Source organism: Magnolia sinica, chromosome 1 (assembly GCF_029962835.1).
Source record: "Magnolia sinica isolate HGM2019 chromosome 1, MsV1, whole genome shotgun sequence".
Taxonomy (NCBI): domain Eukaryota; kingdom Viridiplantae; phylum Streptophyta; class Magnoliopsida; order Magnoliales; family Magnoliaceae; genus Magnolia; species Magnolia sinica.
The window spans coordinates 11487378-11514137 of record NC_080573.1 but is presented as its reverse complement, the minus strand read 5'-3'; the positions used below and the strand labels follow the sequence as shown (position 1 = coordinate 11514137).

At 39.8% G+C, this 26760-nt stretch overlaps 1 protein-coding gene across 1 annotated transcript; it reads right to left on the bottom strand.

The window, feature by feature from the left end:
• Positions 1–10956: 10956 nt before the first annotated feature.
• Positions 10957–18069, bottom strand: LOC131239861 (ankyrin repeat-containing protein BDA1-like). The gene is made up of 2 exons (XM_058237756.1): positions 17456–18069; positions 10957–11941 (listed from the first exon to the last, which is right to left on the bottom strand). Exons 1-2 carry the CDS (start codon positions 18017–18019, stop codon positions 11204–11206), a joined length of 1302 nt encoding a protein of 433 aa, XP_058093739.1. The 5' UTR covers positions 18020–18069; the 3' UTR covers positions 10957–11203.
• Between the last annotated feature and the right edge of the window lie 8691 nt (positions 18070–26760).

Sequence of the window (26760 nt, the reverse complement as noted above, 5' to 3'; positions counted from 1 at the left end):
GAGTTATCTGACGTAAAATATATGATGTTGGGGTAGAACGAGCGTCTGAAGCCAACCAACCCATTACGTCGGGTTGCGCAGCCCGGAATTGCGAAAAACCCCTGGATTGACCGTCATTTCCCTATTTTAATTTCGTTTTTACTATAAATAGTAAGTTTTAGTTTGATTATAACTCTTCATCCGTCGGGCTTTAGGAGTTGCGCCCAACGTGAAAAGAGCTTAGAATAATTAGGAGAACGGTTTGGTGAAGCCAAAAAGGACACTTACTATTTTTGGCCAAAAACCTTGCGCACTAGTAGACATCACGACCGTCTATAAATAGTAAGTTTACTATTTATAGTAAGTCGCGGATTCTAGGAGTTTGAGTTGTTGTTTGATTCTGATTTCTTTCCCATTACTTGGTACCCTTATTTAAAGGGTTGTGAACTCATTTTTATTCATCAATTAATCAATTTCAAATTTATTAGAATTTATTTCTATTTTCTGCTTTCTTTCCTCATGGATTCGAGAAGTCTCTGTGAGGAGTCCAGAGAAGCTCCGTGGATTCGGAGTAGTTATCCTCATCACGTTCATCCCTGCGTCAATTGGTATCAAAGCGAGGATTCCCCTCGGGCCGATGGCAAATAACGAAGGTATGAATCAAAATCTTGTGGACGGTGATCCAGGGATTCGTTATCTTTCGGAAAGAATGGAAGCTTTCCACCGGGAGAGTCAGTTGACCATGCAAGGGCTGCAGGCAACTCTCGACCGTCTTGCGGATGCGTTATTTTCGCCCTGAGCCCTAGGCGGTGCTCCACCACCCATGGTTGCTGTACGACATAACCCTGATTTTCGTATAGCACTACCAGTGGCAAACCGTAGGGCTACACCAGATGATTCAAGTTCTAGCGACAAGGACCTTAATGAGGGTTTTGCTCGACGACCAATCCATGGAGGTGATCATCTAGATCGTATTAAAAGAGACTATCGAGGTAAGGCTAAACTTCCTAGTTTTAACGGTTTATTACGTATAAAAGATTTTCTCGATTGACTAGCCGAAGTAGAGAGATATTTTGATTGCATGGACGTACCATATCATAAAAGGGTAAAATTGGTAGCGTTTAAATTAAAATCTGGTGCTTCTACATGGTGGGAACAATTACAACTCTCACGAGCCCACCAGAACAAGACGTCCATCTCATCATGGCCACGGATGAGACATTTTCTTCGATCATGATTTCTCCCTAATGATTATGAGCAGATATTATTCCAACAATATCAAAATTGCAGACAAGAAAATCGAACTGTCATAGATTACACTGAAGAATTTCAACGGTTGGCTACACGAAACGATCTGTCAGAATCTGAGTCACAGAAGGTGGCACGATTTATAGGTGGGTTGCGATCGATAATTCAAGACCGAGTTCAGATGTACCCAGTCGGAACCGTGGATGGAGCAGTTCAATTGGCGGGTAAGGCAAAAACACAACTTGCAAGAGCTCCTGCTCGTCCATATCCTTCAAATCAACCCCCCATAACAGGTTCCACGCAGGATCCAGTGCTGCCACGAGGAAAAGACCCAGTATCTCAACTTCCTACAACCGCAAACCGTGATACGGGGAGCAACTCATCCAGATCTCAACGTGCAGCACCCACAACAGTGGATCCGAATAGGATTCTAAATCCTTATGCTCAGCCAAGGTCGAACAATTGTTACCGCTGTGGCCAATCAGGCCACTTATCAAACACTTGTCCTCAACGTCCCGCAGCACACTTGACTATAAATGAAGGGGGCACTGAAGATGAGGCTATAGAAGAAGACCATCGCTTTGATGAACATGAACAAATCATTGAAGAAATAACAGGTGGCGATGAAATGACGGGCGAGGATTGTAGCGAATTTCTAGTTGTGAGGCGATTACTGTATGCCCCACGAAATGAATTACATCCACAATGACACAATATATTTCGTACTCGGTGCATCGTCAATGGAAAGGTCTGTGATGTGATCATAGACAGTGGTAGTAGCGAGAATATCGTCTCGAGAGTGATGGTGGACAAGTTGCGGCTACCAACGATGAAACATCCTTCCCCGTGCTCAATCGGCTGGATAAAAAAGGTGAATGAGACTAAGGTAACTGAGCAATGCACTATCTCGTTTTCAATTGACAAAAATTATAAGGATCAAATACTTTGTGACGTGGTCGATATGGAAGCTTGTCATATGTTACTCGGTCGACCTTGGCAGTCGGACCATGATACGACCCATAGGGGACAGGATAATGTTTATGTATTCGTCAAGGATAGTCGAAAAATAATTCTTGCCCCTATGGCACCAGAGAACCACCCTGAAGCCTCTAAAGTGGAGGGGAGTTCCCTCTTTACCATTCGGGATTTTATGGAGGAATCTAAGGAAACCGGCGAGGTATACGCTTTAGTGGTGAAGGGCGAGGAAGAAGAACCCTCAAACATCCCTCCAAGTTTAAGACTATTGCTAAACGAATTCAAAGAAGTCTGGCCTGTGGATTTACCTGATGGATTGCCCCCCATGAGGGACATCCAACATCACATAGACCTCATCCCTGGGACTAGCTTGCTCAACCGCTCTCATTATCGGATGACGCCGAAGGAGCGTGAGATACTTCAGGGGCAAGTGGAGGAATTAATCTGTGAGGGTCTCTTGAGAGAGAGCATGAGCTCATGTGCCATACCAGCATTATTAACGCAAAAAAAAATGGAAGCTGGCACATGTGTGTCGATAGTCGGGCAATCAACAAAATTACCATCAAATATCGGTTCCCAATACCACAGTTGGACGACATGCTCGATATGTTAGAAGGGGCCAAGGTGTTCTCTAAACTAGATCTAAGGAGTGGGTACCATCAGATTCGTATTCGACCCGGTGATGAGTGGAAAACGGCATTCAAGACCAAAGAAGGGTTGTATGAGTGGCTGGTCATGCCCTTCGGCCTATCGAACGCACCAAGTACTTTTATGCGTTTGATGAACCAAGTTCTAAAACCGTTCACTGGCCGATTTATGGTAGTATATTTTGATGACATATTGATATATAGCCAGGATGAGGCGGAGCACAGGAAACATCTCAGGCAGGTGCTGCAGGTCCTACAAATTAACAAGTTGTACCTCAACTTGAAGAAGTGTAGTTTTTTAATTGACAGCCTGTTGTTTATAGGATTTGTTGTAACGTCCACAGGCATTCGTGTGGACGATGAAAAGGTGCGAGCTATTAGGGAATGGCCGATCCCGACAAACATTCATGAGGTGAGGAGTTTTCACGGGTTGACAACTTTTTATCGTCAATTTGTGAGAGATTTTAGCACCATAGTCGCGCCTATAACAGATTGCATGAAAAAAAGACCGTTCCAGTGGACCGATAAAGCTGACAAGAGCTTGCATGAGATCAAGCATCGTTTGTCTACAACACCGGTTTTGGTGCTTCCTAATTTCGACAAATTGTTTGAGGTTGAGTGTGACGCTTCGTACGTTGGAATTGGAGGAATATTATCATAGGAAGGTAGGCCGGTAGTCTTCTACAGCGAGAAGCTCAGCGAAGCCCGAAAGAAGTGGTCGACTTATGAGCTTGAGTTGTACGCAGTTGTTCAGGCGCTGCGACATTGGCGGCATTATCTGATTTAAAGAGAGTTTGTTTTGTACACTGACCATCAAGCATTAAAGTTTATTAACAGTCAGACTAATGTGAATCGTGTGCATGCTAGATGGGTTGCATTTTTACAAGAATTCACGTTCGTTCTGAAGCACAAGTCAGGGCAGCAGAACAAGGTGGCTGATGTATTTAGCTGTCGTGCATCACTACTTGTTACGATAAGCAACGAGGTGGTCGGCTTCGACTGTCTTAAGGAGCTGTATGCCGAGGATGAAGACTTCAAAGATTCTTAGATGAAGTGCCAAGAAGGTCACCCCAGTGACCTTCATATACAGGACGATTTTCTCTTTAAAGGGAATCGATTGTGCATCCTCCAAAGTTCTCTAAGGGAGCAGATTATTTAGGAACTGCATGGAGGTGGCCTCGGTGGACACGTGGGGCAAGACAAGACGCGAGCTCTTGTGGAAGAGAGGTATTACTGGCCACAATTAGTACGCGATGTGGGAAAAGCCGTATAACGTTGCCATGTTTGTCAGACCTCCAAGGGGCAATCTCAGAATACGGGCCTCTACACCCCGTTACCTGTGCCTAACGGTCCTTGAGAGGATTTATCAATGGACTTCGTGCTTGGTCTCCCACAAACACAACCCGGCATGGATTCGGTGTTTATGGTGGTATATCGTTTCTCCAAGATGACGCACTTTATCTTATGCAAGAAAACCCTCGATGCAACACATGTGGCGAATTTATTTTTCAGGGAAGTCGTACGACTACACGGGGTCCCCAAGACCATTACTTCTGATTGTGACACGAAGTTCATTAGCCACTTTTTGAGGACTTTATGGAATCGATTCGATACACGACTTCAATTCAGCAGTGCTTACCACCTACAGACTGATGGACAGACCGAAGTTGTGAATCGCACGTTGAGAAACCTCCATCGCTGTATTTCAGGAGAAAAATCGAAGCAGTGGGATTTGGCCTTGTTTCAAGTAGAGTTTGCATTTAACAACATGGTGAACCGCTTGACAAGGAGATCACCGTTCCAGATTATCTACGGACGAGTGTCTCGCCACACACTTGACTTGGTCCCTCTGCCCAAGAACCCAGGCACAAGCATTGCAGCAAAACATATGGCAGACAAGATTATGGGCATCCATGCAGAAGTGCAGACCAAGCTACATGCCTCGAACGAGAAGTATAAAGAATAAGCGGACAAGCATCTGTGACAAAAAGTGTTCGAGGTGGGCGACCGCGTTATGGTCCATCTGCGCAAAGAGAGATTTCCGACCGGGACGTACAACAAGTTGAAAAATAAGAAGATTGGACCGGTACCAATCATCCGAAAGATCAATGACAACGCTTATGTTGTTTATCTTCCAGATGACATGGCAATCTCACAGACTTTCAATGTCGCGGACCTGACCGAGTATCATGAACTAGAGCATGACGAGAACTGGAGGACGAGTTCTTTTGAAGTGTAGGAGATGATGTAGAGCGGGTCACGGACAGTTACATGGCCAAGATAGATCAGAAAAGGCCCGGTCGACGACAAAAGTGATCCAGACCTTCGAACCTTAAATCGGGCGTATCTTGCAATCCGGAATGAGTTATCTGACGTAAAATATATGATTTTCGGGTAGAACGAGCGTCTGAAGCCAACCAACCTCGCTACGTCGGGTTGCGCAGCCCGAAATTGTGAAAAACCCCTGGATTGACGGTCGTTTCCCTGTTTTAATTTCATTTTTATTATAAATAGTAAGTTTTAGTTTAATTATAACTCTTCATCCGTCGGGCTTTAGGAGTTGCGCCCAACGTGAAAAGAGCTTAGAATAATTAAGAGAATGGTTTGGTGAAGCCAAATAGGAAACTTACTATTTTTTACCGAAAACCTTGCGCACTAGTAGACATCACGACCGTCTATAAATAGTAAGTTTACTATTTATAGTAAGTCGCGGATTCTAGGAGTTTGAGTCGTAGTTTGATTCTGATTTCTTTCCCATTGCTTGGTACCCCTATTTAAAGGGTTGTGAACTCGTTTTTATTCATCAATTAATCAATTTCAAATTTATTAGAATTTATTTCTATTTTTTGCTTTCTTTCCTCGTGGATTCGAGAAGTCTCTGTGAGGAGTCCAGAGAAGCTCCGTGGATTCAGAGTAGTTATCCTCATCACGTTCATCCCTGCGTCATAACTCAACGATAAACTCAGCAACCAAAACTCGTAGATTAAAAATAAAAAAATAAAAAATAAAATAAAATAAAAGTGAGTTTTCACAAGAGTAGAAAGGATTTTCGTTGTTTTGAAAAATAGAATGGAACTCACATACGCACATGTGGTCAATAACATAAATTAGAGCTATTGGCATAACTCCGCATAATTAAATTTAAGTGCTCCCTGAATGGGGCTCAAGTCCCAAGACAAACTATGTTATATACCAAAAAAATAAAAAACCTTCTTTGAAAAATCTCATAGGACTATACCCACGGTTCAAAAGTAACAAAAATTTTAAATTTACGAGGAAAACCAAAATATTTAAAATTCTATTTTTTAATATAAAATTTGCTACAAAATACAACTTCCCATACGTATTAGTTACCGTGGATAATTCATTCCCTGAAAAGCAGATAGGTAGGGTAACCGTACTTAAATTGTGATTACTGGATAACTGTCTTTTGAAATTAGGCCGTTGCTTATTTTTCATTTCAACCATCCGTTAAATATGCACCAATAATAATCAAGTTATATGATAGAGTCGAAATCACTTTTAGTTGAAAATCGATCTAAATTCGTTATCATAATTCGGACTGTTTAATTTTAGTTACCTGTATGTGGCATGTAAAATTTCTGAGTGCATGCGTATCAACCATCACACTCCACCAGAGTAACAAAGCTTTTCTCTCAAAAGAAATGAATAGGTGAAAATCCTTTTAAGCCTTTCATTTCTTTAGCACTCTCTGGCCCACTCGGCCATCAGGACAGAAGAAAAACGAACGTCCCACGACTAAGCACTAAGAGCAAGCCGTAAAAACAACCTAACACGCGCAAACCATGCTCAGACTCGAGTATTGAATTGCGTTGACCTTATTTAATGATAAGATTAGACGCGGATTGTATGCTAATACAGCCAGTAGCGAGACACTATTGGACGGTGCTCTGTGGGCCCTACCAAAGACACTGACAAAACGACCGGCACGTGCGGCTGTGATTTAAGATAGCTCATCATTGGGGTCCACGGGGTTTGATCATAAGAAAGTTCTCCAGTAAATCTAGGCCGCTTATTTGTATTATTCTATCCATTCCCAGAGCAACAATAATAAGATCATTTATATCATCCAAGTGGAAGCGGATTGCGTAGTGAGTAACTCAGTACACTAAGGGCGCGTTTGGGCGGTGGGATTAGAAGGGATTAGTTGGGAGGGAATTGCATCTAGTCCTGTGCCAATTCCACCCCATGTTTGGGAAAAATTGAAAAGCATGGAATTAGTTTAGATGTAATTGCATGGGTCCCGTGCCAATTTCACTCAATATTAGCAAGTTGTGTAGGTCCCACCATGATGTGTGGGCTATATCCCCACGGTTCACTCATTTTTTGAGATTATTTTAGAGCATAGACCAAAAAATCAAGTAAATTTAAAGCTCAAGGGGACCCCACCATAGAAAGCAATACGGATTGAATACTTACCGTTGAAAACTTCTTTGTGGCTACATAAGTTTTTGATCTGCCTCATTTTTAGACCCATGCCATAAAATGAGGTTACAAAACAAATGAACGGTTTAGATATAACACATGTGTGTTATTCTCGATAATTTCAAATGATGGTGGATATATCCATTCAATGTAACACCGTATTACCAATAAAACATGTAATTAATCTTATCCCATGATAGCATGGGACAAACCCCGCCATGAGTAATAATTATGTTTTTTTGAATCCCATCCCACGTGATCCCTTCTAATCCCACCGCCCAAACAGACCCTTAGGGCGTGTTTGGGCAGTGGGATTAGAAGGGATTAGGTGGGACGGGATTCATCTGATCCTTTGCCAATCCCACACCATGTTTGGTAAGAATGGGAAAGCTTGGAATTACATTAAATGGAATTGCATTGGGTCCTGTGCCAATTTCACTCAATGTTTAACAAATTGTGTAGGTCCCACCATGATGTGTGAGCTATATCCACACCGTCCACCCATTTATCGAGGTTATTTTAAAGCATGGGCCAAAAAATCGGGTAAATCTAAAGCTCAAGTGGACCCCACCATAGAAAGCAACAGGGATTGAATACTTACCGTTGAAAACTTTTTTGGGGCCACATAAGTTTTAGATCTACCTCATTTTTAGGCCCATGCCATAAAATGAGGTTACAAAACAATTGAGCGGTTTAGATATAACACATGTATGTTATTCTCAATAATTTCAAATGATGGTGGGTATATTCATTCAATGTACCACCGTATTATCAACAAAGCATGGCATTAATTTTATCCCATGGTATTAGGGGACAATCCCTGCCATGGGTAATAATTATGTTTTTTGAATCCCATCCCACCTAATCCCTTCTAATCCCACTGCCCAAACAGACCCTAAGCTTACTGAGTAAACTCTGTGGGGTCCACCATGATTTTCATATTTTATCTACTCCGTCCATCCATTTTAACAGATAATTTTATGGCTTGATCCCAAAAATGAGATATATCCAAATCTCAAATGGACCTCACCATGGGAAAAAGTCTGAATTGAAATTCTACCGTTGAAAATTTCTTGCGGCCCACGGAAGTTTTGGATCAAGCTGATATTTGTTTTTTACCTTCATCCATGTCTGCGTAATCTTATGAACAGGTTAGATGAGAAATAAAAATCACTATGGGCCCTAGAAAGATTTCAATCAGTTGAAGTCATTATTTGCATTGTTTGTTATAATGTGGTCCACTCGAGATTTGGGAATACTTCTATTTTAGACTCAACCACTAAAATGATCTCAAAAAATGGATGGACGACATGGATAATCCACGTGCATTCATAGTAGGCCCAACTGAGTTTACTCAGTACTATAAAAGCGTGCGTTACTCAGTACGCAATCCTATTTCCGTCCAATTAGCGTGTTGTTTGAAGCGTAGACCGTTCATTGTAAGTTCCATCTGATCAACGGACCTTCTCAATATACCTTTATTTATCACTTGTTGGAACTATTCCTAAGCTGATCTGCATACCCTATTTTTCAAATCTTTTCCTTCATTAAACGTCTCATGCATGGATTTCAACATCCTCATCTCTTCAATGCTCATCCTTTGCTTATTCTACAAATGCTGTAAATGATCCAAAGTAATTGTGGGAAAAAAGCATGAATGCTAATTGATGTGGATGACGGAAAACAAAAAAAATAAAATATTTAAGAAAATCATATTTTAAAAAGTAAAGAGAAAATAAGAGCTAAGAGGTACGAAATATTTCTATAATTTGGGAAGTTGAGTGCTTCATAAAATAAGCTTTTTTCTTCACTAAAATAAAAAATAAATATATAAAAAATAAGACTAAAACAAAAAATAAATATATAAAAAATAAGACCAACTCTCTCATGCTTTCTTATTTTATGTGAGAAACTCACTTGAGAAAGTGTTTTGTCTTTATATAAACTTCTCCTTTTAAAGGCAACATCATCCAAATGAACATCCATGTAAAACTAAGATATAACACCTTTTAAGCACAAAAAAAGGAGATAGAGGGGCATTTCCTATTAAGGAAACGCATGTGTTGCATACACACTTCACATGCAATCACCCCCGCCTCAATGCACATTGTGCTTATGTGATTGATCATGCGTCTTGGTTCCTCACCAATTCGCTACGATTGCATTTGTTGGCGGTCAAAAGAATTACTATCATTTGAAAAGAATTATGAGTTGTGGTGCACTGCATTCCACCTTTGCGATTGACTCTACCTTTTCTTCCGTCAGTTTGGTCTGAAGATCTGGACATGCTACTTGCTTTCTTCATCCCTCTTGGTTTTTCCATCTCTTGGGCTAGAGGAAGCATGGTACCATGCACGGCATTCTTTAATGACAGGGCTAGGGTTGTCAATCTGCCAAGCTCGCCCAATATGCATCCAGGGCTGGCCTACTTGAGCCGGTCTTGGGTTCGAAAAATAATTTCAGCCCGTTTAATAATCAGGACAGGCTAGCTTAAGCTTCATTCAGATGCCCGTCAGCTCCACCGAGTCTGGTGTGGCCCAGCCCATCTTTAGCTTTTGCAAAGGTCCTGAGATACTGTAGACAATTGGATCCTATGGGCCCACCCATCCGGACGGTCGTTCAAAATCATTCATTTGAGCGGACGCTACAAAAATAAAATGGTCCTTACCTATCAAATACTACCATTATACCGCCCACAACAACAAATTCACTCAAGACTGAGGTCACACAATCTCTGGATCCAGATGACAAGCAAGGCCTCAGCCAACACAGCTCCTGGAGTACCATCAAAGAAATGGCAGAGGTATATCCACCACACTCCATGGTTCCAAGAAAGGCCACCAACATAAGAGCCTTCAAAAAACAAAACTGAGAGTGAGGATAGGCAATTCTGTCATGCTGAATTGATTTGGATACCTCGCTTCACTCCTTCATTCCTCAAAGAAATTGAAATCTGTTCTTTATTCCAATAGTTCCGATGCCTGCTAGGTCTAGCATCAAAACTCCCCACACTAATTTATGAAACTCCTCTCTACTACGGAAGTACCTGTTACATCCATTTCTATCGCCAATCCAAACAAGATTATCTACTACTGAATTTCTTTCTCCAAGGATATGGGGTATTGTGAAGGAAATGGTTTCAAATTCCTGTTTTAATTCCCTCAAGATGTATCAAATCTTCCATGATGGAATTGAGATTTCATTTCTTACCCAGTTCACAATGATTTGAGACTCAGACCTCCAACATAATGTTTGGGAGACCTTCAGATTTACAAAACTTGACCCCATCCAGAAGTGTTCTCGCTTACCAGACATTATTCGAGACCCTGCCATATTAATGATGAAACATGAATAGTAAGTTCCCTTTGTGATGATCTCAACAAACACTATCCACCTCCCTCTCCCAGGTTCTCTCTTGCTGAGACATCCGTGTTTTAGCTTCACCCTATGATCAATTGGCGATTTTCCATCGTGTGACAGTAATTTCCCTTTTTCATTAAAATTTATAATTTCCCACAATTGCTTGAAGGCCCACAAGCTTCCTGAAAATGATATGATTATTCCACGATAAAGTGTGGAATGATTCACCCAACATTTTGAAGCATGATAATTTACTCTGTAAGTTAGTCCAAAAGCCACTCACAATAACAAATTCGATCCAAAAGCCCAACACAAAAGATCATAAAATACTATAATACTTAAATAATATGTTATATCATAAGAGACTACATTGTGAAAACTATAACTTGTTTATTTCATTGACAATAAAAGAAATATACAGAAGATGTGAGACACTAGAAATTATAACAGATGCACATGAATCCATCTAAATAACTACCCACGATAGGTATCATGTACTCTAATAACATACATTATGGCAAGAATACGATGGATGGAAATGACATGATTCAAGAATGTTGCTGAGTCGCTGGCTCACCATTGCTGCCCCTGTTTCTTGCTACTGTCGGTCGCCTCAGCCAATAACATTTAGTCATCAAATAGAAAATGGAGACTGAGAAACAGATAAATAAAGAGCAAGCAAAGAATATTAAATTCGACGCATTCAGTTCCCAGCCTAGTGGAAGTCCTTTAGGTGTGTGAACGTTGTTGCAAAGATAAATCATCACTGACACGAAAGCGAGTGCTAACAGTAGAATCTGCAGCATAGGAGAAACTATTTTCTCACGATATACAGGTTTTACCGGCGACACGCCTATTAAGATTAGGAACAAGGACATGAAAAACACCAAAAGGTTGAATGACTGGAATGTATGGAACTGCTTAGGCTCCTTATCAGCCAAAATGGATGTGCCGGCGGTATGAGAATTTTTGTTATTTAAGGTGTTGTTGAAACCCATATTCAAATCATCTTGCCAAAGACCGCCTGGTGGGACGAGGGCTGCTTGGAAGGATAGGGTTGCAGTTAGTGTGCCCACCAATATCAATACATTCTTTAATTGGTTATCTGATTTTTCTGTGGACATTTCCCAGGATCTTTCAGCTCCCTTCTTTCGGAGTTCCTTCACCATGTCTTTGTCTGCTGAATTACTAGAACAAGGTGCGAAGACATCCAAGGCTGTGAGACCATTCATGTTCATGGCGTTTATCTCCACTCCAGTACTCTCAGTGCTCAAGTACGTTATCATCTGCAAATTTATTTATTTATTTTTTCATCTTGAATCAAGGAATGATCTTATGGAAAGAAAAAAGAAAAAAAAAAAAGAAAAAAGAAAAGAAGAAGAAGAAAAAGAACTTATGGCTCTGGTTTGTTTACTGGTGGGACATGCACCATCATTACGTGCATGGTTCACTCATCAGGTATGCCGCCGTAAAAAAAATTAAAAATTAAAAAAAGAAGAAGAAGAAAAAGAACTTATGGCTCTGGTTTGTTTACTGGTGGGACATGCACCATCATTACGTGCATGGTTCACTCATCAGGTATGCCGCCGTTATAAAATAATAATAATAATAATAATAAATGAGGTTTTGAGCTAGGGCACATGGTGTGGGGCTTCTGATTAATGGTATGGATTTGCACACGTGTAGCATTCTTCTGTGAGCAAGATGTTGCATGATTATTTACTTACAAAGGGCTTCTTTAGTTTTCAACTTACAATAGCTGTAAGTGGGCAATGGTTATTTACTCTTGTTAATGTGTGGTGACATTACCTACAATGATAATATAAAATTGATAGTTTTATATTATGAAAACGTACTGATTATAATTTAATATTTTACCTACTTCCTATATCCTATACAAGTGTATTTGACTCTTGAATAATGAGTTATGATTCCTATTTCAACAAACTCTTGAAGAATGTAATGATGGCTCATTTACTTTGTATTTCACACAAAATTTGATTACCAAATACACCAACTCTTTTCATTATTTATATATTTATTTATTATTTATTGATTAACTTGCACTGACCTCATTCAACTGATGGTTTACTTTGATAAAGAAGTCCTCTAAGCAGTTATAATGCTTGTAGTTGCATTAGGACAATTAGACCGTCCAATCCATTGATCTAAACTGTTCATTGTCTAACATATATTTCATGAGTTGCCATTATGTAAACCTAGCACTAATCTGACAAATACTACCATTTGATCAATGACCTTTAATATATGGAGATTTTTTAAAAAAAAATCCAAAAATCGATCCACTCAACAATTTGATCTATGTATTTTAAGGTCCTCGTAAGAATTACTAATGATTCTAAAGAATCATTTTTGTTTGACAATGGTAACCAAATACATCCATTGCTTGGAAAAGCAATGGTTATAGAAAATAAGGCAAAATCAAAGATGGAGTGGATGGTCGGATCAGTTTGATGTTTGCATGAAGTTCATAAATTGTTTAGAAGTATTTTTTGGGCACAGGCACTCACACACCCCACACACGCCGGTGCACTCACACCATATGAGTGCTCGATCCCATGACCTCATGTTGAAACTCTTGTGAGTTTATCACTGAGCCATAGGGTCACACCACAATTGTTTAGAGGTTAATAGACAGATCAAATTGATTGATTGGACTGTCCAAGTGAAATTATTGCACCTAAGAGCACTATGACTTATAATGCTATCAAGAAATATTTAATTTACCGGGTATAGACCACTAAAGAGGATTATCATACAACAGCTAATTCATGGTAGGAATTGTGGATTGGGCACCGAGTAAACTCTGTTGGGCCTACCATGATGTATACATCTTATCCACACTGTCCATCTGTTTTACTAATTCATTTTAGGGCATGAGCGAGAATTGAAGCATATCCAAATCTCAAGTAGACCACACTATATGAAACAGTTGGGATAATGACATCCACAGTTGAAACCTTCCTAGGCCCACAGTGATGATCATCTGTCATCCAACCTGTTCATAATGTCACAAAGATATGGATGAAGGGAAAAATTCAAAGATCATCTTGATCCAAAACTCTATGCCCCCCAAAATGTTTTCAACGGTGGGAGTTCAATTCTCACAGTTTCCTGTTATGCTGTTTGCTTGAGCATTGGATATGCTTAAGTACCGTGCTCATGCACTAAAATGAGCTGGAAAACTAGATGGACAGCTGGATAAGACACACACATCATGGTGGGCCCACAGACTTTACTTAGCATCTAATTTGCATCCCTCACAGAAATAATAAAAATATATGGTTCAAATAATTGAAAAATACAAGCATGTGGACCTGTGGGTGGCAACAGAGCTGAATCCTGATTCATGGTAGAGGCAAAATGTACTGTTTTGTAATTTATTCTTTAATCCGAAGGTAGAAAGAACGAGGTGAACAAGGGTATGTCGGACTGGGTCTCACACGCTGGGTCCATTCATTACTGTCAAGAGTAGGCCTGGTCATATCAAGTGTAGAAATTAGGGATGTGGATTTCCTCCCAAGGCTTTTCCACAGAAGTTGTAAGGAATCTGACTCCATCCCATAGACATTGGATCCATTCATTGCTGTCAAAAGTAGGCCCGGTCATATCAAATATAAAATTAGGGACGCATATTGCCTGTAATGAGTCTTGACTCTGTCATACATGCTGGACCCCTTTATTACCGTCAAAAGTAGGCCCGGTCATATCAAGTGTAGAAATTGGGGATGCAGAATTCCTACTAAGGCTTTTCGTAGAAGTTGTAAGGAATCTAACTCCATCCTACACGCGTTGGATCCATTCATTATTGTCAAAAGTGGGCCTGATCACATCAAGTTTAAAATTAGGAGTGCGCATGACTTGCCAAGACTTTTTGCAGCTGTAATGAGTCTTGACCCGTCGAACATGTTGGACCCATTCATTACTGTCAAAAGCAGGCCAGTCATATCAAGTGTAGAAATTGGGGACGCGGAATTCCCGCTAAGACTTTTCGCCGAAGTTGTAAGGAATCTAACTCCATCTTACACGGATTGGGTCCATTCATTACTGTCAAAAGTAGACCCGAACATATCAAGTTTAAAATTAGGGACGCACATTGCTTGTCAAGACTTTTAGCAGCCGTAGCGAGTCTTGACCTGTAGAACATGTTGCACCCACTCATTGCTGTCAAAAGCAGGCCGGTCATATCAAGTGTAGAAATTGTGTACACGGAGTACCTGCTAAGGCATTTTGTAAACTTTAGGTGAGGCTCTCTTAAGATAGATTTAAAACTCAAGTGGGCTGCATGAGAGAAAATAGTAGAGATTAAACAACCATTCTTGAGACATTCATGTGGTTACAGAGTTTTGTATATAGGCTCTTTTTTCTTTTATTTTTTTTTTTGTTTTTTTTAAATTCATCCCAATGAAAATGACTTTACAAAGTGTATGTACGTATTGGGGTGGACAACGGCTAGCTTCCCAATGCAAGAACTTTATATGAAAGCCTTTGCCTTTGTCAATACAGATATTGGAAGCGAGGCGCCACCCAAGTGCTCAGGAAAGCATGACAGCTATGACCATGGGATCTGTGATTTTATGACTAATAAAGTAGGGTATATTCCATTGAATGGTTCAAATGACTATATATATATATATATATATATATATATAGAGAGAGAGAGAGAGAGAGAGAGAGAGAGAGAGAGAGAGAGAGAGAGAGAGAGAGAGAGAGAGAGAGAGAGAGAGAGAGTCATGCTCCCCTGCGCACCTACGCACGTGCGCACCTTTGCACACGTGTCATGGGTGTCTAATCTGAACGGTCCATGTGATGCGTAATCCCATGAAACCGCATATGAAAAATTTTCACCCTAATCTAAAATTTTGGTGGGCCATAGCAAAGAGAAATGAAAATCAAGGGAGGAAACTATTTTAATTTTTTATGGCCCATAAAAGTTCTAGATCAAAGTAAAACTTGGTCTTAGGGGGTTTCACGAGGTGCTGCTTCACATTAACTGTTCAGATTTTGGATCTACATCACGTATGATGGGTTCTCAAAAAAGTTCGTATGTAATAGGTACGAACTAGTTCGCAGGTGAGCGTTTCCGTGTGTGTGTGTGTGTGTGTATATGTGTGTGTGTGTGTGTGCGCGCGCGCGTGTGCGTGCGTGTGTGTGTGTGTGTGTGTGTGGGGGGGGGGGGGGAAGGGTACTATGCGCTCGACCTCACGAGTCCGTCCCATAAGGTTGAGCTGTGTGGGCCCCACCGTGATGCGTTTCGAACATCTACCCCATCAGTCGGATGCACCATTCCATCGTGGGCCTAGGTCTCAAAAATCAAGTCAATCGGTGACTTGTGTGGGCCACACCACATACAGAAGTGGAGAGGGGCCGTGCACCATTAAAACATTTATAACCATTTTTTGGGCTCACCGAGATATGGTTTGCAAATCCAGCCCATCCATTATGTGTGTCCTACTTGGATGAGGGTTCAGACCAAGTTTCAGACACTTGCAATTTTTAGGTGAGCCCCACCAAGTGCTTTTATAGGTTTTAACGGTGTCTTCACATGATTTTAGATGGTATGGCCCACCCGAGTTTCGTATACGGCTGATTTTTGGGATATCCCATAATTTAAAGGGGACCCATCAAATGCATAGTGTTGATGGTCGACATGCATCACGGTGGGCCCCACACAACTCGACCTCATGAGAGCTTATCTTGAGGTCAAGCGCATAGTACCTTTTCCCTATATATATATATTCTGAATAATTTATTAACGAGGTCTCCGGCCAAGGACACGGATTGGCTACTACCCAACGAGGACCTGGCTGGAGATGGAACGGTCCAGTCAAGCTTTGGGCACTGTGAGGCTGGCTGTTATGTATGTGTTTTATCGTGATGGTTCACCCATTTTGACTGATTATTTCAGATGAACCAAAAATTGTAGTAGATCGATTACAAAGTAGACTATACTAAAGAAAACAACGGGAATTAAATGCTTACCACTGAAAATCTCTTGGGCCATAGAGTTTTGGATTAACCTAATATTTATCTTATCCTTTCATCTAGTCCTATATAACCTTATGAATAGATTGGATGGTAAATAAATATCATGGTGGGTCTTAGGAAATTTCTAACCAGGATTCATTGTAACCACTGATTCCTATGGTGCTGTCTATTAAAGCCCTCGGTCTGCCTTTTTGGAATCAAATCAATGTAAACGTGGACCAATTACAATGCATTAGAATATGAATTTTTTGTCCGTGGCTAGCGCAGAATCTAGATTCTTTATGCTCAAAATGGATTCACAACTTAGATAATAGACATATATCACAGTGGCCCTGCAGATGGGTTGGACAATATTAGGTGATGGTCCACCCAGTGAGTAATTTCTAGCTTATTAAGTTCAAGTAAATCTAATCCGTTCAATATATTAGCACTGCCACGAGAAGCAATTTATAAAAAAATCGGCCATATCCAGTCATTAAATGGTCCTTAATTGCATTTATCTATTTATCAATGTTATAAACTGTTTTCTATGGTGTGGTTCACTTGATGTGTAGATAGGGATAAACGTTTTGTATGAACTGATTCGCGTAGGGGGAGCAATCTTTTAGGAGGATTCGATATCACAAGAACTGAAAAGATTGGAAGTTATCCAGTGGTTGCACCATAAACAGTGGTCCAGCCAGTTGTACTTGAGATCTCTTCATCATGGAACTCATCAGCGATGCTGCTGGCTCGGCAGAAGAGAGATAGAGAGAGAGAGAGAGAGAGAGAGAGAGAGAGAGGATCCATACCGGAATATCCTTCTTCATTGCAGCGAGATGAAGAATGGTGTTTCCATTCGCATCCTTTCGATTCACAAGCTCTTTGTCATCGTCCAAAGCCAACCATTCCTTCAGTTCATCATCCTTATTATTATATTTCACATAAAGGTGTAGGACCGTCTCATCTCGATCCGTCATGTCTCGGATCCACTCGGCTTTGATTCCCTTGAACACCTTCAAGACATTGATATGACCTTTCATCGCTGCTGCATGGACAGGAGTCCACCCTTTTGAATCTCGATCATGTGAAACATCAACGATTAACGGCAAGAGCTCACTTACGATATCGGCAGACCCGTTTGCCGATGCCATGCGCAGAGGTGAGAATCCTTGGGCGCTCAATACGTAGGCGAGCTGGGGCTTCCGACGTAGGATTTCTCTGGCAAATTCGACGCTCCCACGTTGAATTGCAATGTGCAAAGGAGTGATCTGTGATACAAAATCAGGCAAAAACCTATCAAAAATGAGTTCATTTTCGTTTCGCAGGGAAGTCACGTCCCTCGTCTGTAATATTTTGTAGATTTTCGAATCCATCTCTCTCTCTTTATCCCTCCCTCTCTCTCTCTCATCGGTCGAAACCCTCTCTCTCTCACTCAAAGCCTTCTCTTTCGCACTGAAAACCATCTCTCTCTCTCTCTCTCTCTCTCTCTCTCTCTCTCTCTCTCTCTCTTTTACGTATATTGTCCCTGCATTAATCAGGTTTTTAAAGAATTCGTGGCGAGCAACGTAAGATGAATTTGGACATATAGCGTTCCCATCCTTAATTTGATACTCTGGCAGAGGGTGACAGTTGATATGCACGCACTTAAGACCTGTACGCAAAGTAGTGTGTGAAGTTAATTTACACCGTTCAGATTATGGGGGTTACTCTAAAAAAGTCATTAAACGGAAATCAAAATTCATTCAAAAACCTATCAAAAATGTGTTCATTTTCTTCAAGTAATTTTCCCAGGGAAGTCCCGTCCCCCGTCCGGGAAGTCCCGTCCCCCCTCGGTAATTCTTCGTAGATTTTCAAAACCATCTCTCTCTCTCTCTCTCTCTCTCTCTCTCTCTGTCTCTCTCTCTCTTTCTCTCTCTCTCTCTCCCGGCTTTTACGTATATCGTCTCCGGTTTAATTGGGTTTTTGTAGAATGCGTGGCGACCAACGTATGATGAATTCGGACATACGGTGGATATTTTTATAAAGCGTCCACACCCTTAATTCGATACTCCGGCAGAGCGTTATGGTTGATATGCAGCTGGCACTCAAAATTAACCTGTACGCAAGTAATGTGTGAAGTTAAATTACACCGTCCAGATTATGGGGCTTACTCTAAAAAAGTCATTAAACTGAAATCATATTGGTAAAATATCTGTGACCACTGATTTAAGCTAACTTGTTTGTTGAATTCAGACCGTTGGATGGTTTCCATTTTCACCTTCCACTGGAAGTCGACCAATCGAATAGCCAGTACCTACCCAACCAAACTAGTGTAAAATTTAGGTTCTGACCCGCCTAAATTGGACCTCAGAGTTTAGATTCTTCAGTTTTAGTAATTTAAGTGCTTACGTGTCAATTCTTTGTGCCTGCGTATCAACCATCACAGACGCCCGGAGCATAAAAAAAGTTTTTCTCAACCATTAAAAAAAGGCCATGATATTCTTCTGCTTTCGTGGAAAAAGGGCGGTCGAAAGCCGATCATCTAGTGGGTCCCACATAGATACTTGGTCAATAGAGCAGGCCACTCTGCCAATTAGGTGGGACTGACATAAAAGAAATGAACGCGGTTGAGAGAAATTGATCAGTGGTCCATATTTAGCGCACACGTGTGGCCTGCCTGAGCAGGGTATGTTCCTGGTGGACTCCATCTCATCGATGTGCAATACTTGGAACGTGTGCAGGCACACGTGTTTCAAAGGCCTCCATCCATCTGACGCTAGGAGATATTTAAGAGATGACCTCCGCATGTGCGAGATCTGTGGTAACTTGCAGGTGAGTCCTTCCAAAAACATTCACAGTCTAAGAATTAAGTGGGACCTACGGCGGAAACCAAACCGACAGATGTTGTGAGCCACAAATGCTCGCTGACCTAGAAGCATTTTAAAATGATCATTTTATATATCTTAGTTTGATAACTCATGAAAGGACTGAGATTTCTCTCTTTCTCATTTTATGTAATTATCTTGTATCTCTTAAGATAAAAGGAAATTTTTATTGGACAACTGTAACACCAGCCATGCCTAACGTTTTATTTTTATTTTTTTTCAAAACGGCTCAGGGGAGAGAAGATATTTGAGATGGAAGAGTAACAAGGCCAGAAACTATAATATTAGAGCTGCATGCATTTGAAATAATATAGTCATACCAATAATTAAACACATGCATTTGAAATAATATAGTCATACCAATAATTAAACAAACTAAGAAAAAGCAAACTTAGATAGTTTGGTCATATGCAGTGGAAACAAGATCAAGATCCATACTGGTTAGTTATGAGTTATAACTTTTTTCTTTTTATGTCACACTCACGCCATAAGTTATTATGAGTACTTATTTTTTTCACACTCATGCTACAGTGGGATTTCACCACCTATGGGTACTTGAACCCTTGACCAAGTGTTAAAACTCCTATAAGAGTCTACCACCGGTGCAAGAGCAAAGACCAGATGAGTTGTTGATGCAAAGATGAACGTGATGAGGATAACTACTCCGAATCCACGGAGCTTCTTTGGACTCCTCACAGAGACTTCTCGAATCCACGAGGAAAGAAAGCAGAAAATAGAAATAAATTCTAATAAATTTGAAATTGATTAATTAATGAATAAAAACGAGTTCACAACCCTTTAAATAAGGGTACAAAGCAATGTGAAAGAAATTAGAATCAAACTACAACTCAAACTCTTAGAATCCACGACTTACTATAAATAGTAAACTTACTATTTATAGACGGTCGTGATGTCTACTAGTGCGCAAGGTTTTCGGCCAAAAATAGTAAGTGTCCTATTTGGCTTCACCAAACCGTTCTCCTAATTATTCTAAGCTCTTTTCACGTTGGGCGCAACTCCTAAAGCCTGACGGATGAAGAGTTATAATCAAACTAAAACTTATTATTTATAGTAAAAACGAAATTAAAACGGGAAAACGACCATCGATCCAGGGGTTTTTCACAAATGCGGCTTGTGCAACCCTGCATAGCAGGGTTGGTTGGCTAAAGTAGCTCGTTCTACTGCAAAATCATGTATTTTATGCTCGATAACTCATTTCAGATTGTGAGATACGCCCATCCTTAAGTTGATCATAGTTTGGACATGATTGGTTTCCCGATTTAGAAACTTCATGAACTCGATCCAATAATCCTAGTATCCAACAAGTTTTAAATCAGAAGCCTATTCCCATTGCACACTCACACTCCTTATATGAGATAGGGCAAAGAGACCAACTCCTTTTGATGCCTGAAGGTGGGGACCTTACATATCTATTCCTCATAAGGCTTCTCACATAAGATGATCACATAACCTAATTAATTGGAATAAGGTTTAAATGATGAATGATGATACTTAATTCAACTGAGATAAAAGGTAAAATTAATGTTGTGTTCTACTATTCGTACTAGGGATGTAGTCGTCAAATTATTGTTATATTTCTTTGAAATTTAGGTTAGAATCTAATTGAACTACAATTTAGAGACTAAATGCCTAGATACTTGTTTCTTTGTTTTATTTTATTATTATTATTTTTTTATTTTTAAATGTCAATAAGCTAGTCACGGCATAAGTAGATCAAAACATGTCTAAAGTACATCACGGATTCATAAGGTCCTAGGGGACTAGATTATGTGTTTCCCAATGTGCAGCTTGGATGGATCCCAAACTGTGAGGTCCACCATGATTATCTACCTTAAATCTACTCCATCCATCTATTTTGACCGTTCATTTTAAGTTATGAGAATAAAAATTAGACAGTTCTAATACTCAAGTACTGCATCACAGGAAGCATGGATCATAAAACTCACTTTTGAAACTTCCAGGGGAGCCACCGAGATGTTTATTTGCCATCTTATAAGATCATAAGGTCAGATAAATGGAAAACACAAATATCAGCTTGATTCAAAACTTTTGTGGCTCAAAGAAGTTTTTAATGGACGGCATGGATAAAAGACATGTACTTATGGTGGCCCAACAGAGTTTAGTCAGTACGATGAAAGCATTAAACTCATTAGGCAATCCGTTTTGATTGGGTGAGCCGCACATCTCCACACCGCAGCCCTAGACTGAAATCAGTCGAAGATCCGGTCTTCTCATCAGGCATACCACAAGTTTAATAAATGGACATTTGACCTGAAATCCATTTTTAAAAAAATCAAAGTACCTGAATGTAAAATTCTAGGTTTTTATTTATTTATTTAATGTATTCCTTTTATTTATAAATGTTGTGCTGGTGTAGCATAGATGATGTGGCCCAATGAGATTTCAGGGCACACGAAATCTCTATGCCTTGGAAACAGACCATCTGAGAACTTTGAAGGACTAGAATCCTCACCAACTGGGAAATAAAAATTGTGAGATCCGCAAGTGGTCCACATCACAAGAAACAATGGGAATGGAACGACCAGCCATAGACTTGTGTGTAGGGCCATTATGGTTGGTATTTTTCCAAATGACTTAATAAGGGCTACTGACTCAACAGGACTAAGGAAAGATATAAAAATAAGCTTGATCCAAATTTCAGGTGGACTACACCGTGTTGCTTTTATCACATCCACTCCATCTATCATATGGGCCCATCAATGTTATACCAGGGCCCCAAAAACATACAATCAAAAACTCAGGTGGGCTACACATATGGGATGAATGTGGAGTGGATGCCACACTTAGGGCGTGTTTGGACGGGCGGATTAGGTGGGAGTGGGTTGTATTAGGGTGGATTGCATAGCTTTTAATGTCATAAATGAGTTTGTTAGTGGATTACATGCAATCCCACTGGATTGCTATATCCAGCGGCCCAGCTAGTGCCATGTTTGGACAGGTGGACGGGATGGGATTTCAAAACCAAATCAGTGCGTTTGGCCGGGCATGACATTGTATGGGATTGATATACTTGTGCCAACGTTACTTAGAAAGGGGCGGTTATAACCCCATTCACCATGACCTATACTTCTTTCCAAATTCTCTTTGTTTTTCTAATTTTTCTAATTTTACTTTTTTTAAAAAAATATTTTTTATATATGTTATAATACTCTTTTATTTATCATTTTATTGACTGGAAAGGATTTCAGAAACTCATGCTTATGAAATTTTAAACAATGTTTGAAATTATTGTCCAATACCCAAAGCTAGTTTTCGGCAGGGTAATAGTTATCTTTTTATTCATTGGTGCAAGTGAGAGGTTTATCATAAGTTTCTCTTATACTATACTAGAATTATAAGAGTTTCAATATGAGGTTATAGGTTCAAGTGCCCATTGTGGTGATATCTTAATGTGGTGTGAGTGTGTGGTGGGTATGTGCCATGTTAAAAATAAAAATAAAAAAATAAAAATAATAATAATAATAATAATGGGCCACAAGATCTTATGATACATATGTGATATTAGGGGCCTTCACAAAAAGTTTAAAATGCACCGCTTATGTCCAACATCTACATAATTACTATCGGAGTAAAGACTATGTATTCACCTCTTAGGATGACTCTCAAACATAATTATTGATTTAAATCATCTGAAAGCAACTTTAATGGATAATGAATATTTTTATGAACATCTCTATTTTGTAAGTCTTTCCAGTGGGATGCTTGAACAAGGATGTAAGCCTTCCCTTTCAAAAAGAAAAACTCAATCTCATTATTATCTTGAGAGGAAAAGTAAAAAGATAAAGCAGTGTTGTACCCGCTCGCTAGTAGACACGGACGCATGACAATATTATATTGCAAAGAGGGGAAATGATGACATTGACATGCCATTCTTCGGACCTACTACAGTGATAATTGAGGGAGCCCTGAGATGGAGGAAACGGTGGAATGCAGCTTTATGATTAGGATGACTCTCAAACATAATTATTAATTTAAATCATCTAAAAGCAACTTTAATGGATAAAGAATATTTTTACGAGGCTTTATGATTAGGATAACTCTCAAACATAATTATTAATTTAAATCATCTAAAAGCAACTTTAATGTATAATGAATATTTTCATGAACATTTCTATTTCGTAAGTCTTTCTGGTGGGATGCTTTAACAAGGGGTAAGCCTTCCTTTTCAAAAAGAACTCAATCTTATTATTATCTTAAAGGAAAAATGAAAGAGCGTGTTCGACCGCTTACTAGTAGACATGGACGCATGACAATGACATGCCATTCTTAGCACCAAGGTGGGTGGGACCACTGACAGTGGGGCTCACAGTGATGTATGTTCCTTAAATCTACACTGTCCAACCATTTTGACAACTACTTCTAGGGCATGATCCAAAAAATGAAGTTGACCTAAATCTTAAGTGGATCACACCATAGAAAATTGTTGTGATTGAATCCCTACCATTAAAAATTCTATGGCTTCCACTCGAATATTTATCTGTTGATAAGGTCACAAAGACCCAGATGAAGAGACCACATGGATATCATATTGGTCCAAACCTTTTGTGGTTTAAAGTTTTTAATGGTCAATTACCACTGTTTACTGTACCATGGTCCATCTAAGATTTAGATTTATTTCATTTTTTTAGATCATGTCCTAAAATGAGCTTTCAATATAGATGGACAGTACGGATGAAGTCACATACATCAAGATGGGCCCCACAGTTGGTAGGCACACCCAACCGAAGCCACGCCCGGAATGGTGACATTGAAGGGTTGTGCTAGAATTGTTGCAAAAAGCTCATAGAAGGCTTTGGCATGCATGTAAAAAGCTTTGCACTTTTGGATTAGACATGGAGACGCGGACATCACCGTGGGGCTGCTGTGGGGTTGTATGTTGTGCTACTAGTTTGTTTGGTGTCTCAAATATCTTGGGAAGTAGATTGCTTGTCCCTGTGGTGTGGTAAGACATGGGCAAAAGTTCTACAAGGCTCGCTGTGATATATGTTGTTTATTCACACCGTCCATCCATTTTACTACCTCATTTTAAGCATCAGCTCAAAAATGACATAGATCCAAAGCTTAAGTGAACCACTCCATATAAAACAATGGAGCACAGATCCGTTGTTTCCTGGAGTCAGGAACTCCCCGACTCCAGGGTTTTCATTGGTCGAGCTCCACCCTAGTGCCATGTAGGAAAATTTTTAATAAATTAAAAAAAAAAGAAAATTCTATCAAAATAGCGAACGTAGACTGACGGAGAGAGACGCCGATTGCGTCCTACCACCGCCCAAACATTACTGTGAAAATAGCTAATGAGGATCGAATGCCCCCTGTTGAAAGAAATTGATCAGTGATCAGTGGTCCATATTTATTGCACACGTGTGGCCTGCCTGAGCAGGGTATGTGCAATATTTGGAACGTGTGCAGGCACACGTGCTTCAAAGGCCTCCATCCATCTGACGCTAGGAGATATTTAAGAGATGACCTCCGCATGTGCGAGATCTGTGGTAACTTGCAGGTGAGTCCTTCCAAGAACATTCAGTCAAAGAATTAGTGGTACCTCTTGCGGTGGAAACCAAACTGACAGATGTTGTGAGCCACAAATGTTCGCTGACCTAGAAGCATTTTAAAATGATCATTTTATATATCTTAGTTTGATAACTCATTAAAGTACTGAGATTTCTCTCTTTCTCATTTTATGTAATTATCTCGATCGTATCCCTTAAGCTAAAAGGAAATTGAATTTTATTGGACAACTGTAACACCAGCCATGCTCAACATAACAGAAATTAGAGTGAAGATATTGAGATGAAAGAGTAACGAGGCCAGAAACTACAGAATTAGAGCTGAATGCATTTGAAATAATATAGTCGTACTAATAAATAACAAACTATGAAAAAGCAGACTTATATAGATAGTTTGGTCACATGCAGTGGAAACAAGATTAAGATCCATGCTGGTTAGTTATGAGTTGTTATAACTTGAAAGCTATATATAAAAGAGTAAGAGGAAGGACAAGGAGATTAATATAGTGGCAAGAAAAGACTTGATGACCAATGATCTAACTAAAGGTATGATCGCAGTCTAACAAGATTCATGTAGCTAACCCAATTAATTGGAATAAGGTTTAAATGATGAATAATGACTCTTCATTCAACCGAGATAAAAGGTAAAATTAATGTTGTGTTCTGGTATTCATATTACGGATGTAGTCTTCAAATTATTGTTATATTTCTTTGAAATTTAAGTTAGAATCTAATTGAACTATAATTTAGAGACTAAATGCCTAGATACTTGATTCCTTGTTTGTTTGTTTGTTTGTTTTTTTTTTTTTTTAAAATGTCAATAGGCTAGTCATGGCATAAATAGATCAAATCATGGCTAAAGTACATCACGGATTCATAAGTTCCTGGGGGAGTAGATTATGTGTTACCCAATGTGCAGCTTGGATGGATCTCAAACTGTGAGGCCCACCGTGATTATGTACCTTAAATCCACTCCATCCATTCATTTTGACAGCTCATTTTAGGACATGATCCCAAAAATTAAGTAGATTCATGGAGCACATCTCAGGAAACAGTGGTGATTGAATCCTCACCGTTAAAAACTTCTTTAGGGCCACCGAAATGTTTATTTGTCATCCTACCTTTTGATAAGGTCACAGAGACCTGAACAAAGGGTCCACACAAATTTCAGCTTGATCCAAAGCTTTTGTGGCTCAAAGAAGTTTTTAATGGACGGCGTGGATAAAAGACATGCATTCAAGGTGGCCTAACAGAGTTTAGTCAGTACGGTAAAAGCATACTAACTCATTAGGTAATCCGATTTTGATTGGGTGAGCTACCGCACATCTCCACACCGCAGCCCTAGACTGAAATCAGTCGAAGATCCGGTCTTTTCATCAGGTGGACCACAAGTTCAATAAACGGCAATTTGACCTGAAATCCATTTTTTAAAAATCAAAGTACGTGAATGTAAAATTCTAGGATTTTATTATTATTATTATTCATTTTATTTATAAATGTTGTGCAGGTGTAGCACAGATGATGTGGCCCAATGAGATTTCAGGGCACACTAAATCCCTATGCCTTGGAAACAGACCATCTGAGAACTTTGAAGGACTGGAATCCTCACCAACTGGGAAATAAAAAATTTTAGATATGCAACTTAAGTGGTCCACACCACAAGAAACAATGGGAATGGAACGACCAGCCATAGACTTATGT

Coding starts and splice junctions, on each gene's coding strand:
- LOC131239861 (XM_058237756.1), bottom strand. CDS start 18,019: ATGGATTCGAAAATCTACAAAATATTACAGACGAGGGACGTGACTTCC. Junction 11,942..17,455: donor CAATGAAGAAGGATATTCCG/GTATGGATCCTC, acceptor ATAAATTTGCAG/ATGATAACGTACTTGAGCAC.